Source organism: Lichenostomus cassidix, unplaced genomic scaffold, assembly GCF_008360975.1.
Source record: "Lichenostomus cassidix isolate B80296 unplaced genomic scaffold, HeHo_3.0 HiC_scaffold_33, whole genome shotgun sequence".
NCBI classification, from domain to species: Eukaryota; Metazoa; Chordata; class Aves; order Passeriformes; family Meliphagidae; genus Lichenostomus; species Lichenostomus cassidix.
The window spans coordinates 2,021,082-2,041,889 of NW_028147632.1; the positions used below are offsets into that span (position 1 = coordinate 2,021,082).

General features: G+C 51.3%; 1 protein-coding gene across 1 annotated transcript; it reads left to right on the forward strand.

Moving 5' to 3' along the window:
* The first annotated feature begins 98 nt into the window (after nt 1-98).
* On the forward strand, nt 99-13,557 carry LOC146421446 (uncharacterized). The gene is made up of 7 exons (XM_085047147.1): nt 99-138; nt 1,936-4,879; nt 6,397-6,678; nt 8,275-8,460; nt 9,494-9,619; nt 10,443-10,553; nt 13,446-13,557. Exons 1-7 carry the CDS (start codon nt 125-127, stop codon nt 13,521-13,523), a joined length of 3,741 nt encoding a protein of 1,246 aa, XP_084903273.1. The 5' UTR covers nt 99-124; the 3' UTR covers nt 13,524-13,557.
* The last annotated feature ends 7,251 nt before the right edge of the window (nt 13,558-20,808 follow it).

Consider the following 20,808-nt stretch of genomic DNA (forward strand, 5'->3'; position numbering starts at 1 on the left):
TCCCCGCCCCGTCTCGGTGGTTTGAAGATGATTGACAGGCCGGGCAGCCAATGGGGATGGTGAAAAGGCGTTGGCGCGCGGAGGAAGCGGCCAATGGGCGCACGGGGGGCGTGGCCAGGCGGTGATGGCGCGGGAGGGGTGAGCGGGGGGGGCTTGAGGCGCTTTTTGGGATTCCTGAGGGAATTTTGGGGCGATTTGGGGGAATTTGGGGTTCGCGGGGCGGTTTGGGGTCCCGGAGTGGATCTCGGGAGGTTCTGGGGCTGTTTGGGGCTGTTTGGGGTGGTTTGAGGCCTTTGGTGGCAGTTTTGGGGTGACGCTGAGGGCCTGGGGGTTCCTGAGGGAAACTTGGAGGAATTTTGGGGTTTCTGAGGGAAACTTGGAGGAATTTTGGGGTTCCTGAGGGAAACTTGGAGGAATTTTGGGGTTTCTGAGGGAAACTTGGAGGAATTTTGGGGTTTCTGAGGGAACTTTGGGGTTCTTTGGTGCAGTTTGGGATCTTGGGGTTCCCTGAGGGAACTTTGGAGGAATTTTTGGGTTTCCTGAGGGAAATTTAGGGGAATTTTGGGGTTTCTGAGGGAAATTTGGGGCTCCTTGGGGCATTTTGGGATCTTGAGGTTCCCTGGAGTGCTTTGGCGTCTTTTTGGTGCAGTTTTGGGGGATTTCTGTGGGGATTTGGGGTTCCCTGAGGGAACTCTGGGGGAATTTTGGGGTTCCTGAGGGAACTTTGGGGCTCCCTGGGGCAGTTTGGGATCTTGGGGTTCCCTGAGGAGCTTTAGGGTCTTCTAGCTGCAGTTTTGGGGACTTTTTGTGGGATTTTGGGTGTCACTGAGGGAGCTTGAGGGAATTTGGGGAGTTTTGGGGTTCCTGAGGGAAATTTTGGGTTCCTTAGGGAACTTTGGGGGAATTTTGGGGAGTTTTGGGGTTCCTGAGGGAAATTTGGGATTCCTGAGGTGTTTTAGGGTCTTTTAGGTGCAATTTTGGGGACTTTTGTGGGATTTTGGGTGTTCCTGAGGGAGCTTGTGGATCCCTGAAGAACCTTTGGGGGAATTTTGGGGCTCCTGAGGGAACTTTGGGGGAATTTTTGGGATCTTGGGGTGACTTTGATCCTTTTTGGAGCATTTTGGGGAATCCTGGGGAGGAATTTGGGAATTTCTGGGGTGATTTGAAGGTTTTTGGGGCACTTCAGGTACCTCTGAGGTGATTTTGGGGATCCTTGGGGTAATTTGGGCTCCTTGAGTGATTTTTGGGGAATCCCTGGAACACCTTGGGGTCATTTTGGGGAATTTTGGTTGTTTTTCTGTGACATTTTGGGGTCCTTTGGGCATTTTTGGGGTTCCTGGGGTGGTTTTGGGACATTTTGGGGCATTTTGGGTTTTTTTAAAGAGGATTTTGGTGATTTTGGGGGCATTTTGGGGTTTTTTTTAGAGGATTTTGGGGTTTTTTGGAGCATTTTGGGGTTTTTTAGAGGATTTTGGGGCATTTTGGGTGTTTCAGTGAGATTTTTGGGTTCTTTGGGCATTTTTGGGGTTCCTGAGGTGGTTTTGGGGCATTTTGGGTTTTTTTTTTTAGAGGATTTTGGTGTCTTTGAGGCCATTTTGGGGTTTTTTTAGGGTATTTTGGGGGGTTTTTTGGCATTTTGGGTTTTTTTAGAGGATTTTGGGGTTTTTTGGGGCATTTTGGTTGTTTTTTGGTGACATTTTGGGGTTCTTTGGGTATTTTTGGGGTTTCTGGGGTGATTTTGGGGCATTTTTTTTGTTTTTTTAGAGGATTTTGGTGTTTTTTGGGGGATTTTTGAGGGGATTTGGGGTTTTTTTAGAGGATTTTGGGATTTCTGGAGCATTTTTGGGTTTTTTGGAACATTTTGGGGGTTTTCTGGGGGATTTGGGGTTTTTTTGGGATCCCAACCTCCTGAACTCCCCCAACCCCCCCTTGCAGCGCCCTGGAGGATCCAGCTGTGCCGCCAGATGTTGGGGCTCCCCAAAACTGCCTCCCCCGCCCCCGGGGCACCCCAGCTGTGGCGACCCCAAATCCAGATGTTCCGGGCCCCAAAAACGGTCGCGGGGAGCCGCTGGGGGGCAGTGAGACAGATGTGGAGGGGGAGGAGCTGAATCCAGATGTTCAGCCCTCGAAAAGGCTCAAAACAACCCAAAACGAGGCTGGAGCTCCAGATGTGGGGCTGGAGGCCCCAAATCCAGATGTTTTGGCGCCAAAACTTGGACCTCAGCCCCTGCTGGTGGACGGCAACCCAGATGTGGAGGAGGGGGAGGGAAATCCAGATGTGGAGCCCCGAAAACGACCCCAAAGCGCCCCAAGCGCGCCGGAAACGCCAGATGTGGGGCTGGGGACCCCAAATCCAGATGTTGCGACCCCCAAAACCCCACTGCGGGTGCTGCTGGAGGACAGCGAGACAGATGTGGAGGGGGAGGAGCCAAATCCAGATGTTCCGCCCCTGAAAAGGCTCAGAACGACCCCGACCGTGCCGGAAACGCCAGATGTGGGGAGGAGAACCCCAAATCCAGATGTTTTTGGACCCAAAAATGGACACCAGCCGCTGGTGGTGGAGAGCGACACAGATGTGGAGGAGGAGCCAAATCCAGATGTTGAGCCCCGAAAAAGGCTCAGGGTGACCCTGAATGTCCTAGAAACTCCAGATGTGGGGCTGGGAACCCCAAATCCAGATGTTTCCACCCCCAAAATCCGCCCTGAGGCGCTGCTGGTGGAGAGCGACACAGATGTGGAGGAGGAGGAGGGGAATCCAGATGTGGAGCCCCGAAAACAACCCCAAATCGCCCCGAACGTGCCGGAAACGCCAGATGTGAGGCTGGAGACCCCAAATCCAGATGTTTTTGGACCCAAAATTGGACATGAACCCCTGGTGGTGGAGAGCGACACTGATGTGGAGGAGGAGGAGCCAAATCCAGATGTGGAGCCCCGAAAAAGATGGAGAATCACCCCGAACGTGCCGGAAACTCCAGATGTGAGGAGGAGAGCCCCAAATCCAGATGTTTTGGGCCCCAAATTCGGGTGCCGAGGGCGGCGGGAGGGCGACAGCGATACAGATGTGGAGGAGGGGGAGGGGAATCCAGATGTTCCCACATCGAAAAGGAGGAGAACCTCCCAGAACGTGCCGGAAACGCCAGATGTGGGGCGGGGAACCCCAAATCCAGATGTTTCCAGCCCAAAGCGCGGGCTGCAGGCGCTGCTGGTGGAGAGCGACACAGATGTGGAGGAGGATCCAGATGAGGAGGATCCAGCTGTGGAGCCCCAAAAAGGACCCAGAAGGACGCGAATCCTCCCCGGAGCTCCAGATGTGGGGCTGGCGACCCCCAATCCAGATGTTCCGGGGTCAGCAGGAGGTCACGGGGCGCCGCTGGGGGAGGACAGCGAGACAGATGTGGAGGGGGAGGGGAATCCAGGTGTTCCTCCCGCGAAAAGAAGGAAAACCTCCCAAACCGTGCCGGAAACGCCAGATGTGAGGAGGAGAACCCCAAATCCAGATGTTTTGGGCCCCAAAAATGGACATGAACCCCTGGTGGTGGAGAGTGACACAGATGTGGAGGAGGAGGAGCCAAATCCAGATGTTGAGCCCCAAAAAAGGCTCAGGATGACCCCAAACGTGCCGGAAACTCCAGATGTGAGGCGGGGAACCCCAAATCCAGATGTTTCCACCACCAAAATCGGCCCTGAGGCGCTGCTGGTGGTGGACAGCGACACAGATGGGGAGGAGGCTAATCCAGATGTTTGGGCCTTGAGGCCGGTGAGGCTCACCCCCCGAGTTCCAGCTGTGGGGCGGGAGAGCCCCAATCCAGCTGTTTCCACCCCCAAAACCCGCCCTGAGGCGCTGCTGGTGGAGAGCGACACAGATGCGGAGGAGGGGGAGGGGAATCCAGCTGTTGGGAGCCCCTGGGGGCTGCGGTTGGCCCCCGACCCCGCCGGGAGCCCAGATGTGGAGGAGGATCCAGATGTGGAGGCCACCCAGCTGTTCCTGCCCCCCGAGCCAGATGTTGAGCCCCAAAAGGGACCCAAAATCGCCCAGGATGGGTCAGGAGATCCAGATGTGGAGGAGGGGGAGGAGCCAGAGGATCCAGATGTGGAGATGGAGGAGGAGCAGCATTCCGATCCAGATGTGGACGCCACCCAGCTGTTCCTCCCCGATCCAGATGTTGGGAGCCCCAGGACGGCCCCAGACCCGCCCGGGGATCCAGATGTGGATCCAGATGTGGCGCCGGGCAGCCCCGCCCCCGACCCAGATGTGGCCACCCAGCTGTTCCTGCCCCCGGATCCAGATGTTCAGGGCCCCAAAACGTCCCCGGACGACCCCGAAATTCCAGCTGTGGGGGCGGCGGGGACCCCGGATCCAGATGTGCAGCAGCAGCAGCAGGAGGATTTTGATTTGGCCACCCAGCTGTTCCTCAGCCCTGATCCAGATGTTGGTGCCCCGAAACCTCCCAAAACCCCCAAAAATCCAGATGTGGGGGCGGCAGAGACCTCCCCGGATCCAGATGTTGGCAGGCCCAGATCCAGATGTGGCGCCCAGCCAGATGAGGAGGAGGAGGAAGAACCAAATCCAGATGTTGAAGCTCCCAAAAGTCCCAAAACGGCCCTGAAAGGCCTCGAAATTCCAGATGTGGAGGAGGAGGAGCCCAATCCAGATGTTGAAGCCCCCAAAAGCCCCAAAACACCCCAAAAAGTTCCCAAAATTCCAGATGTGGGGGAGGAGGAAGAGCCAAATCCACCTGTGGAGGACAAAGAACCAAATCCAGATGTGGAGGCACCAAAAAGTCCCCAAACTGCCCCGAAAGTCTCCGAAATTCCAGATGTGGAAGGGCAGAGCGCAGAGCCAGATGTTGGGGAGGAAGGAGCTCCGCCCACCCCAGAGGTGAACTTTGGGGGAATTTGGGGGATTTTGGGGTGAATTTGGGGATTTTTGAGTGAATTTGGGGATTTTGGGGTTCCCAGATTGGGTTTGGGATGAATTTGGGGGATTTTGGGTGGATTTGGGATGAATTTTGGGGTGAATTTGGAGCATTTGGGGGGAAATTTGGAGGATTTTGGGATAAATTTGGGATGAATTTTTGGATTTTGGGGTGAATTTGGGGATTTTTGAGTGAATTTGGGGATTTTGGGGTTCTCAGATTGGGTTTGGGGTGAATTTGGAGAATTTTGGGTGGATTTGGGGTGAATTTGGGGTATTTCTGGGGGGAATTTGGGGGATTTTGGGTGAATTTGGGAGGATTTTGGGTGAATTTTGGATAAATTTGGGATGAATTTGGAAGATTTTGGGATAAACTTTGGGGTGAATTTGGGGCATTTGGGGGGAAATTTGGAGGATTTTGGGATGAATTTTGGGTGAATTTTTGGATTTTGGGGTGAATTTTGGGAAAAATTTAGAGGTTTTTGAGGGAATTTCAGCATTTTGGGTCTCCCAGATGGATTTTAGGGTGAATTTGGGGGATTTTGGGGCTCCCAGGTGGATATTGGGGTGAATTTTTTGATTTTGGGGTGAATTTTGGGATTTTTGAGTGAATTTTGGGGCTCCCAAGTCGATTTTGGGGTGAATTTGGAGCATTTTGAGGGAATTTCATTGTTTTGGGTGTCCCAGGTGGATTTTGGGGTCAATTTCAGGGAATTTGGGGATCCTAGGTGGATTCTGGGGTGAATTTGGGAGGTTTTGGGGTGAATTTGGAGGATCTTGGGGTGAATTTGGGGGATTTTGGGGGAATTTGGGGCTCCCAGGTGGATTTTGGGTGAATTTGTAGGAATTTGGGATGGATTTGGGGTGAATTTCAGAGGTTTTTGGGATCCCAGATTGGGTTTGGGGTGAATTTGGGGGATTTTGGGATAAATTTGGGGTGAATTCAGAGGATTTTGGGATGAATTTTGGGATAACTTTGAGGGGGATTTTGGGGTGAATTTGGAGGATTTTAGGTGAATTTGGAATGAATTTGGGGTATTTTTGGGGCTCCCAGGTGGATTTGGGGATAAATTTGGGGTGCATTTTGGGATTGTGGGTGGATTTGGGATGAATTTGGGATGAATTTGGTGAATTTTGGGGTGAATTTGGGATAAATTTTGGGGTGAATTGGGAGGATTTTGGGATGAATTTGAGGTATTTTTGGGGTGAATTTGGAGGATGTTTGGATAAATTTGGGGAATTTTGGGGTGAATTTTGGGATAAATTTGGGGTGAATTTTGGGGTGAATTTGGAGGATTTTGGGATAAATTTGGGGTGAATTCAGAGGATTTTGGGGTGAATTTTGGGATAAATTTGGGATAAATTTTGGGATAAATTTGGGGTGAATTTTGGGATTTTGGGATAAATTTGGGATGATTTTTGGGGTGAATTTTGGGATTTTCTCTCTCTCCCACCTCACTCCCCTTGGCTCCTCCCCCCAGGTGCGGCGCAGCCAGCGATTGGCTGAGAGCAGAGTGGGCGGAGCTTCCGCCAGCCCCGCCAAGGGGCGTGGCCAACAGCCCAAACCACGCCCATCGCCCAAGCCACGCCCACCTCGGGGGCGGGGCCAGCAGGGGGCGGGGCTTGGCGAGCCCGCCATGCCCATAAAAGGCAGTGGGCGTGGCTCCGCCTCAGCCCCGCCCCCCGAGGAGGAGGAGGAGCCAGCAGGGGGCGCCAAGCTCCGGCTCCGCCCACGGACAGCGCCAGGCCACGCCCCCCTGCGGGTACGGACCAATGGGAGCAGCGGGGACCAGTATAGACCAGTATAGACCAGTGTAGACCAGTGACAGCCCCAGTGACCTCTGAGTGACCCCAGTATGGACCAGTATGGACCAGTGACCTCCCAGTATAAACCAGTGACCTTCTAGGGACAGCCCAGTATGGACCAGTGACCCCTGAGTGACTTCCCAGTGTGACCCCTGAGTGACCCTTGAGTGACCCCAGTATGGACCAGTAGTGACCAGTATGGATCACTGACCTCCCAGTATAGACCAGTGGCCCTCCAGGGACATCACAGTATGGACCAGTGACCTCTGAGTGACCCCTGAGTGACCTCCCAGTGCTCCCAGTATGGACCAGTGACCTCTGAGTGACCTCCCAGTGTGACCCCTGAGTGACCCCTGAGTGACCCCAGTATGAACCAGTAACAACCCCCAGTGACCCCAGTGACCCCAGTGAGTGACCAGTGCTCCCAGTATGGACCAGTATAGACCAGTATGGACTAGTGACCTCCCAGTGACCCCTGAGTGACCCCTGAGTGACACCAGTATGGGCCAGGAGGGACCAGTGACCCCTGAGTGACCTACCAGTGACCTCCCAGTATGGACCAGTGACCTCCCAGTGACCCCTGAGTGACCCCAGTATGGACCAGTAGTGACCAGTATGGATCACTGACCTCCCAGTATAAACCAGTGACCTACTAGGGACATCACAGTATGGACCAGTGACCTCTGAGTGACCTCCCAGTAACCCCAGTATGGACCAGTAACAGCTCAGTGCTCCCAGTATGAACCAGTATGGACCAGTATGGACCAGTATGAACCAGTATGGACCAGTGACCCCTGAGTGACCCCAGTATGGACCAGTAGTGACTAGTGACCTCCCAGTGACACACCAGTGACCTCCCAGTGCCCCCGCTGTGTCCCCAGTGTCCCCCCAGTGCCATCCCAGGCCTGGGGACACCTGGCGATGTCCCCAATGTGTCCCCAGCCTGTCCCAAACATGCCCCCAACGTGTCCCCAACGTGTCCCCAATGACCCCAGCTGCCATTCAAGGGGATGGTGGCACCTGGCGATGTCCCCAGTGTGTCCCCAGCTGCCCCAGGGATGTCCCTAAGCTGTCCCTGAGTGGCCCTAAGCCTGTCCCCATGGTGTCCCCAGTGTCCCCAGCTGCTGTCCGAGGGGCTGGTGGCACCTGGGGATGTCCCCAACGTGTCCCCAATGTCCCCCAGGGTGTCCCCAGCCTGTCCCCAGTGTCCCAGATGATGTCCCCGGCGTGTCCCCAATGTCCCCAGTAATGTCCCCAGGTGCTGTCCCCAGGCCTGGTGGCACTCAGGACTGTCCCCAGTGATGTCCCCAGTTATCCCAGTGATGTCCCCAATGTCCCAACATGTCCCCAGCGATGTCCCCACTGATGTCCCCATTGTCCCCAGGTGCTGTCCCCAGGCCTGGTGGCACTCAGGGCTGTCCCTGCTGATGTCCCCAATGTCCCCACTGATGTCCCCACTGATGTCCCCATTGTCCCCAGGTGCTGTTCACGGGGCTGGTGGCACTCAGGGATGTCCCTGCTGATGTCCCCAATACTGTCCCCATTGTCCCCAGGTGCTGTTCACGGGGCTGGTGGCCTCGCGGGCCATGCTGGTGGCCCTGGGGACGCTGGGTGGCACTGAGGCCACCTCAGTGCACGAGTGCAGCCACCTGGTGACAGATGGCATCCGCAGGACTCTGAAATTCCTGTGCGCCCTGGGCAGGGGTGTCCCCATTGTCACCCCCCAGTGGCTGATACAGGTGACAATAGGGGACTGGGGACATTGAGGACATTGAGGGGATTGGGGATTTGGGGACACTGGGGACAATCAGGGGGGTTTGGGGACATTGAGATTGGGGACATTGGGGTTTGGGGACACTGGGGACATTAGGGATATTGGGGGGATTTGGGGACATTGGGGACAGTGGAAGTGAGGGAACATTGGGGACTTGAGGATTGGGGACAGTCGGGGGTTTGGGGACATTGGGGACAACAAGGGCATTGGGGACAATTGGGTTTGGGGACATTGGATATTGGGAATATTGAGGGGTTTGGGGACAATGGGATACTGGGGACAATCACGGGTTTGGGGACATTGGGGATTTGGGGACATTGAGGGGTTTGGGGACATTGGGGACAATCAGGGGGGATTGGAGACATTGGGGACATTGGCAATATTGGGGATTTGGGGACATTGGGGACAATTGGAGGATTGGGGACACTGGGGACATGGAGGGGATGGCAGAGCTTGGGGGTTTGGGGACAACTGGGGGTTTGGGGACAATTGGGGGTTTGGGGACAATCAGGACATTGGGAGCATTGGGGACATTGGGATACTGAGGGCTTGGGGACACTGGGGACACAGGGGTGGCCTTGGGGACACTAAGGGGAATTGGGAACCTTGGGGACAACAGAGGGGGCATTGGGGACAATGGAGGGGTGGCCTTGGGGACAGTGGGGACACGGGGTGGTGACACTGGGGTGGGCTTGGGGACAATGGGGGGTGTTTGGTGACAATAGGGTGACCCTGGTGGCTCTGGGTGACCTTGGTGACACCCTGGTGTCCCCATTGGTGTCCCCAGAGTTCCCGCGGTGGCTCTGTGTGACACTGTGTGACACTGCTGTCCCCATTGCTGTCCCCAGAGTTCCCGCGGTGGCTCTGTGTGACACTGCTGTCCCCATTGGTGTCCCCAGAGTTCCCGTGGTGGCTCTGGGTGACACTGCTGTCCCCATTGCTGTCCCCAGAGTTCCCGCGGTGGCTCTGGGTGACATTGGTGACACTGCTGTCCCCAGAGCTCCCGCGGTGGCTCGCTGCTGTCCCCAGGTCCCTTCCTGCCCCGCGACCCTGCCTGCGAGCGACGGTGGCACTTCCGGCTGGCGGTGGCACTGCAGAGAGCCAGGGGACATCCCCTGCTGCAGGTGACAATGGCTTAGTGTCCCCAAATGTCACCTCCTGAGCCAGGGGACATCCCCTGCTGCAGGTGACAATGGCTTAGTGTCCCCAAATGTCACCTGAACCCAGCCCTGAGCCAGGGGACATCCCCTGCTGCAGGTGACAATGGTGTTATTGTCCCCAAATGTCACCTGAACCCAGCCCTGAGCCAGGGGACATCCCCTGCTGCAGGTGACAGTGACACCTGTGTCCCCAAATGTCACCTCCTGAGCCAGGGGACATCCCCTGCTGCAGGTGACAGTGGCGTTATTGTCCCCAAATGTCACCTGAGCCCATCGATGGTTTCTCTGTCCCCCCTGAGCTCCTGATGTCCCCAATGTCCCCAAATATCCCCAATATCTCCTGGTGTCCCCTGAGTGTCCCCAGTGTCCCCAATGTCACCAATGTCCCCGAATGTCCCTGAACTCCTCCATGTCCCCAAATCCCCCTGAGTGTCCCCACTGTCCCCAGAATGTCCCCAGAGTGTCCCCAATGTCCATCAATATGCTCAAATGTCCCCAATCCCCCAATGTCCCCAAACTCCTCCATGTCCCCAAATCCTACAATGTCCCCAATATCCCCAAATCCCCACTGTCCCCAGAGTGTCCCCACTGTCCCCAGAGTGTCCCCAATGTCCCCAAACTCCTCCATGTCCCCAAATCCCCCTGAGTGTCCCCAATGTCCTCAAATATCCCCAATCTTCCAATGTCCCCTGCATGTCCCCACTGTCCCCAGAGTGTCCCCAGAGTGTCCCCACTGTCCCCAGAGTGTCCCCCTGTCCCCAGCGATGTCCCCTGTCCCGTGTCACAGGGCTATCGGGTCCATGTCACCCCCCGGGTCCAGCCGTGCCCTGAGGACATGAAGGACATTGTCACCTGCTGCGGTGGCACCTTCCTGCCCAGCATGCCGCGGGAGCCCGACGTGAGTCACAGCGGGGACAGCTTGGGGACAGTGGGGACAGTCTGGGGACAGCCTTGGGGACAGCAGAGCACAGTGATGGGGACAGTCTGGGGACAGTGTGGAGACAGTGAGGGGCAGCCATGGGGACAGCTGTGGGGACAGTGTGGGGACAGCAGGGGACAGTGGGGACAGTGATGGGGACAGTGAGGGACAGCTACGGGGACATTGGGGACAGCCATGGGGACAGTGTGGGGATAGCTGTGGAGACAGTTGTGGGACAGCCATGGGGACAGTGGTGGGGACAGCAGGGGACAGCTGTTGGGACAGCTGTGGAGACAGTGGGGACAGCTGTGAGGACAGCAATGGGGACATTGGAGACAGTGATGGGGACAGCCTTGGGGACAGCAGAGGACAGTGGTGGGGATAGCCATGGGGACAGTGATGGACAGCCTTGGGGACAGTGGAGACAGCCGTGAGTGACAGCTTGGGGACAGCAGGGGACAGCCATGGGGACAGTGATGGGGACAGCAAAGGACAGCCATGGGGACAGCAGAGGACAGCTATGGGGACAGCAAAGGACAGCCATGGGGACAGCAGAGGACAGCTATGGGGACAGCCTTGGCGACAGTGGGGGCTTGGGGACATTGAGAGGACATTGGGGGACATTGCAGGGATTGGGGACACTGGGGGACATCGGGGCATTGGAGATTTGGGGCAGTTGGGGACACTGGGGGGATTGGGGAACATTGAGGATTTGGGGACATTGGGGACATTTGGGGACATTGGGGACATCGTGGGAATTTGGGACAAATGGGGTATTGGGGACGTTGGGGACATTGAGGACATTGGGGACAATGGGAGGAGTGGGACATTGTGGGGATTGAGGGATTGGGGACAGTGGGGACACTCAGGACATTGGGGACATTTGGGGACATTGGGGGGATTGAGGTCATCAGGGGGACATTGGGGGACATTGGGGACATTGAGGGACATTGGGGACAGGGAGAAAATTTGGGACATTGGGGACACTTTTGGGGGATTAGGGACAGTGGGGACACTCAGGGGACATCGGGGACATTGGGGACATCAAGAACATGATGGCCGTTGTGGGAATTGGGGACATTTGGGGACATTTGGGGACATTTGGGGACACTGGTGTCGCTGTTTGCTCCTGCTGGTCCCAGGAAGATCCCATTGACGGGAATGGGGGAGTGCTGGGAGAGCCCATTGGGATTTGGGGGATTTTATGGGGTTTTGGGGATTTTATGGGGTTTTTGGGGATTTTATGGGGGTTTTGGGTTAGGATTTGGGGGGTTTTTGGGGTTTTTATGGGAATTTTGGGTTAGGATTTGGGGGGTTTGGGTGTTTTGGGGTTTTGGGGTATTTTATGGGGTTTTGGGGTTGGAATTTGGGGGATTTTGGGGCATTTGAGGGTTTGGGATGGGATTTGGGGATTTTGGGGTTTTGGGGTTTTGGGGTTTTGGGATGGGATTTGGGGTTTTGGGGCTTTTGGGGTTTTTTTGGGGGTTTTGGGTTGGGACTTGGGGATCCCACACTGATGGGGATCCCACTGGATTTGGGAGATCCCGTTGGGTTTTGGGGTATTTGGGGTTTTTTGGGGGGATTTGAGGGTTTTTGGGATGGGATTTGGGGGATTTTGGGGGTTTTGGGTTGAGGTTTGGGGTTTTTTGGGGTATTTGAGGGTTTTTGGGTTGGGATTTGGGGTTTCCCTTTGGGGTTTTGGGGTATTTTTGGGGGATTTGGTGGCATTTGGAGGGTTTTGGGGTGGAATTTGTGGGTTTTGGGGTATTTTATGGGGTTTTTGGGGTGGGATTTGTGGGGTTTTTAGGGTATTTTGTGGTGGGTTTGGGGGTTTTGTGGGGTTTTGGTGTATTTTTGGGATATCTTGTGGGGTTTTGGGGTATTTTTGGGGTTTTGGTGTATTTTTGGGATGGGATCTGTGGGTTTTGGGGTATTTGTGTGATTTTTGGGGTATTTGTGTGGTTTGGGTTATTTTGTGGGGGTTTGGGGTTATTTTTTGGGTTTTTAGGGTGGAATTTGTAGGGTTTTGGTTATTTTATGGGTTTTTGGGATATTTTCAGGGGTTTTGGTGTATTTTGTGGGGTTTTTGGGATATTTCATGGGGTTTTGGGTTGGGATTTGTAAGTTTTGGGTTATTTTATGGGGTTTTTGTGATATTTTTGGGGGTTTTGGTGTATTTTGTGGGGGTTTTGGGATATTTAATTTGTTTTTTAGGGCGGGATTTGCAGGTTTTGGGTTATTTTATGAGGTTTTTGGGTTATTTTATGGGATTTTAGGGTGGGATTTGTAGGTTTTGGCTTATTTTATGGGGTTTTTGTGTTATTTTATGGGTTTTTGGGTGGGATTTCTAGGATTTTTGGGTTATTTTATGGGTTTTAGGGTGGAATTTTTAGGTTTAGGGTTATTTTATGGCTTTTTTGGGATTTTTTTGGGGTTTTTAGGGTAGGATTTGCAGGTTTTGGGTTATTTCATGGGTTTTTTAGGTTATTTTATCGGGTTTTAGGGTGGGATTTCTAGGATTTTTGGGTTATTTTATGGGGTTTAGGGTGGAATTTGTAAGTTTTGGCTTATTTTATAGGGTTTTTGGGTTATTTTATGGGGTTTTAGGGTGGCATTTGCAGGTTTGGGGTTATTTTATGGGGTTTTGGGGTTATTTTATGGGGTTTTTAGCATGGGATTTGCAGGTTTTGGGTTATTTTATGAGGTTTTTGGGTGGGATTTCTAGGATTTTTGGGTATTTTATGAGTTTTTTGTGTATTTTATGGGTTTTTAGGGTGGAATTTGCAGGTTTTGGGTTATTTTATGAGGTTTTTGGGATATTTTATGGGGTTTTAGGCTATTTTCCTGACCCTAACCCCACTGTCCCCCCAGCCCCACACCCTGGTGCTCTCCTGCCCTGAGGACCAGGGAGATCCCTTTGGGGTTTTGGGATATTTTATGGGGTTTTAGGGTGGAATTTCTAGGTTTTGGTGCATTTTATGGGGTTTTTAGGGTGTGATTTATAGATTTGAGATTACTTTATGGGGTTTTTGTGTTATTTTATGGGTTTTTAGGGTGGGATTTCTAGCATTTTTGGGTTATTTTATGCGTTTTTGGGATATTTTGGGGGCTTTTAGGGTGGGATTTGCAGGTTTTGGCTTATTTTATGGAGTTTTTGGGTTATTTTATGGGATTTTAGTGTGGGATTTGTAGGTTTTGGTGTATTTTATGGGGTTTTTGGGTTATTTTATGGGTTTTTATGGTGGGAATTATAAGATTTTTGTAATATTTTATGGGGTTTTAGGGTGGGATTTGTAGGTTTTGGGTTATTTGATGTGATTTTTATGGGGGATTTTGTATGTTTGGGGTTATTTTGTGGGGTTTTTGGGTTGTTTTATGGGGTTTTAGTGTACTTTATGGGGTTTTTAGGGTGGCATTTGCAGATTTTGGGATATTTTATGGGAGTTTTATGGTGGGATTTGTAGGTTTTGGCTTATTTTGTGGGGTTTTTGGGTTATTTTATGGGGTTTTTACAGTGGGATTTCTAGGATTTTTGGGTTATTTTATGGGTTTTTGGGATATTTTTGGGGCTTTTAGGGTGGGATTTATAGGTTTTGGCTTATTTTATGGAGTTTTTGGGTTATTTTATGGGTTTTTATGGTGGGATTTCTAGGATTTTTGGGTTATTTTATGGGGTTTTGGCTGGGATTTGTAGGTTTTGGCTTATTTTATGGGATTTTTGGGTTATTTTATGGGTTTTTAGCATGGGATTTGCAGGTTTCGGGTTATTTTATGGGATTTTTTGTATATTTTATGGGGTTTTTAGCATGGGATTTGCAGGTTTTGGGTTATTTTATGAGGTTTTTGGGTGGGATTTCTAGGATTTTTGGGATATTTTATGAGGTTTTAGGATATTCCCTGACCCTAACCCCACTGTCCCCTCAGCCCCACACGCTGGTTCTCTCCTGCCCCGAGGACAGAGCTCTCTGGGGAGCTGCAGAGGCTGCTGGGATCCCCCTGGTGTCACCTGAGCTGCTCCTCTCGGGGGTCCTGCGGCAGCAGCTCGACATCCCCCAGTACCTGCTGACCCCAAATGGGACCCCAAACACCACAAACCACAGCCCTGACCCCAAAAAAACCCATAAAAATACCCAAAATCCGACCCAAAACACCCCAAATTGTGATCCTGACCCCAAAAAACCACATGGAAATAACCCAAAATGCAATCCTGACCCGAAAAAATGCCACAGAAATAACCCAAACTCTGATCCTGACCCCAAAAAAACCCATAAAAGTAACCCAAATAGTGATCCTGACCCTAAAAATCCCCACAAAAATAACCCAAAATGTGATCCTGACCCCAAAAATCCCCATAAAAATACCCCAAATAGTGATCCTGACCCCAAAAAATCCCACAAAAATACCCAAAATCCAACCCAAAATACACCAAAATGTGATCCTGACCCCAAAAATCCCCATAAAAATACCCCAAATCCACCCCAGAATGCCCAAAATACCCCAAAACCGACCCGAAATACCCGAAGCTCAACCCGGAATACCCCAAATTCGACCCAAAATACCCCAAAATCGACCCAAAATACCCCAAAATCAACCCAAAATACCCCAAATCCCCCCCAACCCCAATTTGGGGTCTCAGACTCTCCCCAGGATCTCCCCAGGACCCGAAGTGGCCGCAGAGCTTCCCAAATTCCACCCCAAAACCCCCAAAATTCACCCCAAAACCCCCAAATTCCACCCCAAAATCCCCAAATTCCACCCCAAAATCCCCCTAAGAAAACCCCAAACTCCAGGACACCCCAAAAACAACCCCAGGAACACTCAGATTTTGGGGTCTCAGGTTCCCCCCAGGAGCTCCCCAGGACCAGGAGTGGGAGGAGAGCTCCCCAAAATTCGGGGACACCCCGAAATTCCACCCCGAAAACCCCAAATCCGCCCCGAAATCCCCCAAATTCACCCCAAAATGCCCCAAAACAGCCCCGAAATGCCCCAAATTCCACCCCAAAAACCCCAAATGTGCCCCAAAATCCCCCAAATCAGCCCAGAAATGCTCAGAAACGACCCCCAAACACCCCAAATTCGCCCCAAAATGCCCCCAAACGACCCAAAAATGCCCCAAAACGACCTCAAAACACCCCAAATCCACCCAGAAATGCTCAGAAAAGACCCCAAAATCCCCCAAATTCGCCCCAAAACGCCCCAAATCCTCCCCCAGCCCCCCCCGAGCCCCCCAGGACCCGAAGCCGTCGAGTTTTGCCCCAAAAAACCTCAATAAAGTGAGTTTTGGCAGCAGAATTTGGGAGTTTTGGGGTTTTTTTGAGGGAAAAACTCCTGAGTTTGGGGGGACAGTGGGGGGGTTGGGGACACTTTGGGGACACTTTTGGGGACATTTGGGGACACTTTGGGGACATTTGGGACACTTTTGGGGACATTAGGACATCCTGGGATGGCCTGGGGGGGTTGGGGGACATCAGGGACTCCTTTGGGGACACTTTGGGGACACCCTTGGGGACATTTGGGACACTTTTGGAGACATTAGGACACCTTGGGATGTCCTTGGGGGGATTTGAGAACAGCAGGGATCTCCCTGGGGACTTTGGGGACACTTTTGGGGACACTGTTGGGGACATTGGGGACACCCTGGGGTGGTGAGGGAGGGTTGGGGACATCAGGGATCCCCTTGGGGACTTTGGGGACACTTTGGGGACATCCTTGGAGTCATCAGGGACCCTCTTGGGGACATCAAGGACCTTCTTAGGGACACCTTGGGGACATCAAGGATGGTCATGGTGGCCTTGGGGACACCTTGGGGACACCTTGGGGACACCTTGGGGATCCTCCTGGGGACATCGAGTAGCTTTCTGGGGACATTTGGGGACAAAGTGACACCAAAGAGCCCTGATGAGGCTGTGACGTCATCACCATCTATGTGACGTCATCGTTGTCAGTATGACGTCATCAGTGTCCCAGTGATGTCACCAATCCCTGATGACATCATTGCTGTCCCTGATGACATCATCGCTGTCCCTGTGATGTCACCCCAGGGAGGGGGGAGGGGACACTGAGCTGTGACGTCACCAGGGTGTCCCCGATGTCCCCAAGGATGGTGGCACTGAGGGCCTGGAGATGTCACCAACGAGCCTGGGGACACTGAGGGGACAGCGAGGGGACACTGGGGACACTGGGGATTTGGAGTCATTGGGGACATTTGGGGACATTGGGGACATTGGGGACATTGGGAATATTCAGAAGACATTGGGGACACTGAGGGGACATTGGGGGACATTGGGGACATTAGAGGATTGGGGACATTGTGGGATTGGGAATATTCAGAAGACATTGGGGGGATTGGGGACACTGAGGGGACATTGGGGGACATTCGGGGACATTGGGGACATTAGGGGACACTGAGGGGACACTGGGGACACTGAGGACATTGTGGGATTGGGGAAATTCAGGGGATTGGGGGATTTGGGACATTGAGGACACTGAGAAGACATTGGGGGGATTGGGGACATTGAGGGGACATTGGGGACATTGGGGGATTGGGGACATACATTGGGGACACTGAGGGGACATCATGGGATAGGGGACTTTGGAGACTTGGAGTCATTGGGGACATTTGGGGACATTGGGAATACTCTGAAGACATCAGGGGACATTGGGGACACTGAGAGGACATTGGGGACATTGGGGACACTGAGAGGATATTGGGGGATTGGGGACATTGGGGATTTGGCGTCATTGGGGACATTTGGGGACATTGGGGACACTCAGAAGACATCAGGGGCATTGGGGACATTAGGGGGTTGGGGACACTGAAGGGACATTGGGGACACTGAGGGGACATTTGTGGGGACATTGGGGACATTGGGCAGACATGGGGATATTTGGGACATTGGGGACATTGAGGATATTGGGGGACATTGGGACACTGAAGGGACATTGGGGACATTCAGGGGACATCTGAGGGGACCTTGGGGACATTTCTGGGGCCATTTTTGGGGACACTGAGGGCCACCCCCGTTGCCCAGCCGTCACCAGCCATGGCTGAAGCCAAACTGCCATTTTGGGGGAAAAATCCACGAAAATGATTCTCCCGGAGAGACTCTGAGAGCTGCGGGAGGTGAAGGGTTAATAGCGGGAATTTGGGAATTTGGGAAAATAATGGGAATTTGGGAGAAAATGGGAAATAATGGGAAATAATGGGAAATAATGGGAAATAATGGGAATTAGGGGAAAATTGGGAATTGGGGAAATAATGGGGAGTTAAGGAAATAATAGGGAAATAATGGGAATTGGGGAAAAATGGGAATTTGGGGGAAAATGGGAAAAAATGGGGAAATAATGGGAATTGGGAATAATGCGGGATTTGGGAAAAATGGGAATTTGTGGAAATTGGGGAAATAATGGGATTTGGGAGAATAATGGGATTTTGGGAAAAATGGGGAAATAATGGGAATTGGGGAAAAAATGGGGAAATAAGGAATTTGGGGAAAATGGGAATTGGGAAATAATGGGAAATAATGAGAAATAATGGGGAAATGGGGAAATAATGGGAATTGGGAATAATGGGGAAAAATGGGAATTGGGGAAAATAATTGGGAATTTGGGAATAATGGGAAATAATGGGGAATAATGGGAATTGGGGAATAATGGGAATTTGGAGAAAATAATGGGAAATAATGGGGGAATAATGGGAATTGGGGAAATAATGGGAATTGGGGAAATAATGGAAATTGGGGAAATGGGAAATTTGGGAAAAAATGGGAAATAATAATGGGAATAATGGGAATTTGGGAAATAATGGGAAATAATGGGAATTTGGGAAATAATGGGAAATTTGGGGGGAAATGGGAAATAATGGGAATAATGGGAATTGGAGAATAATGGGAATTGGGAAATATTGGGAATTGGGAATAATGGGAAATAATGAGAAATAATGGGAATTTGGGAAATAAAGGGAAATTTGGGGGAAAATGGGAAATATGGGAATTTGGGAAAAATGGGAAATAATGGGAATTGGGGGAAAATGGGGAAATAATGGGAATTGGGGAAAATAAGTGCAAATTGGGAAATAATGGGAATTGGGAATATAGTGGGAATAATGGGAAATAATGGGGAACTGGGAAATTTGGGAATTGGGAAATAATGGGAAAATGGGGAATTAATGGGATTTGGGGGAATAATGGGAAATTTGGGAAAAATGGGAATTTGGGGGAATAATGGGATTTTGGGGAATAATGGGAATTGGGGAAATAATGGGAAATTGGGAAAAATGGGGAATTGGGGAATTTGGGGAAATAATGGGAAATTTGGGAAATAATGGGAATTGAGGAATAAGGGGGAATTTGGGGAATTTGGGGAAATTGGGGAAATAATGGGAATTGGAAATAATGGGAAATAATGGGAATAATGGGAATTGGGGGAAATAACGGGGAATTTGGGAAAAATGGGAAAATAATGGGAATTTGGTAATAATGGGAATTGGGAATAATGGGGAAATAATGGGATTTGGGGAATAATGGGAATTTGGGAAATAATGGAGAAATAATGGAAATAATTGGGAATAATGGGAAATAATGCGAATTATTGGGAAATAATGGGAAACAATGGGATTTGGGGAAAATGGGAATTGGGAATAATGGGAAATAATGGGAATTGGGGAAAAATGGGAATTGGGGAATAATGGGAATTTGGGAATAATATGGGAATTGGGAAAATTGGGGAAATAATGGGAATTTTGGGGAAATAACGGGAATTTGGGGAAATAATGGGAAATATTGGGAATTTGGGAAATAATGGGAATTGGGGAAATGGGGAAATAATGGGGAATTAGGAAATAATGGGGAAATAATGGGAATTTGGGAAAAATATGGGAATTTGGGGAAATTGGGGAAATAACGGGAATTTGGGGAAATAACGGGAATTTGGGGAAATAATGGGAATTTGGGGAAATAATGGGAAATAATGAGGAATTTGGGAAATAATGGGGAATTGGGGAATAATTGGAGATTGGGGAATAATGGGAATTTGGGAATAATGGGAATTGGGAATAATGGGAATTTGGGAAAATGGGGAAATAATGGGAATTGGGGAAATGGGATTTGGGGGAAATGGGGAAATAATGGGGAATTTGGTAATAATGGGGAAAAATGGGAAAAATGGGAAATAATGGGAATTGGGGAATAATGGGAATTAGAGACTCCTCAAAACCCAGAATTCTCAAAAAAAAAGGAGGAAAAAAAGGAAAGGAAAAAAGGGAAAAAACGGATAAAGGGGGAAAAGGAGGAAAAGGGATAACAAAATGGGGGAAAAAAGGGAAAAACGGGAAAAAGAAGAAAAAAAAGAGGAAAAAAGGGGAGAGGAAAAGAGGGGAAATGGGAAAAAAACCTGAAAAATTGGGGAAAATCAGGAAAAAGGTAAAATAGGAAAAAAGGTGGAAAGGAAAAAAGAAGGAAAAACGGAGGGAAGAGGAAAAAAAGGGAAAAAAGGGAAAAAGGGAAAAAAAAGGAAAAAAGGGAAAAAAGGAGGAAAAAAGGGAAAAAAGGAATAAAAGGAATAAAAGGAATAAAGGAAAAGGGGAAAAGGAGATTAAAAAAAGGAAAAGTTCATTTTGGGAATTTCTGGAAAGCAGCGTTAATTGCGGCGTTAATTACAGCGTTAATTGCGGCGTTAATTGGATAATGAACTGCCGGGAAAGGATAATTAATGCGTTAATTAGCCGAGATAATTAAAGCCTTGGGAAGAGCCGATGTTGGCTCCGCCCCCATGCTGTGGCCACGCCCACTCAGGGCGGGGCCTGTGAGCAGCCAATGGGGAAAGGGGAACCGGTCGGGGGGCGTGGCTTGGGGAGCGGCGGCCAATGGGGAAGCGAGGGGGCGTGGCCTGGGAGAGGCGGGAAAGGGAGTGAGGGAGTGGGCGGGGCTTAGCGGGAGATGAATGGGAGTGTGGGAAAGGGGCGTGGCCTGGGAGGGGGCGGGGCTTAGCGGGAGATGAATGGGAGTGTGGGAAAGGGGCGTGGCCTGGGAAGGGGCGGGGCTTAGCGGGAGATGAATGGGAGTGTGGGAAAGGGGCGTGGCCTGGGAAGGGGCGGGGCTATCAATGGGGTGGGGAAAGCGCCGAAGGGACCCTGAGGATCCCAAATGATCCCAAAATATCCCAAATCCCAAATGGTGCTGGATCCGAAAAATAATCCCAAAAGATCTCAAACCCCAAAGCCTGCTGGATCCCAAAT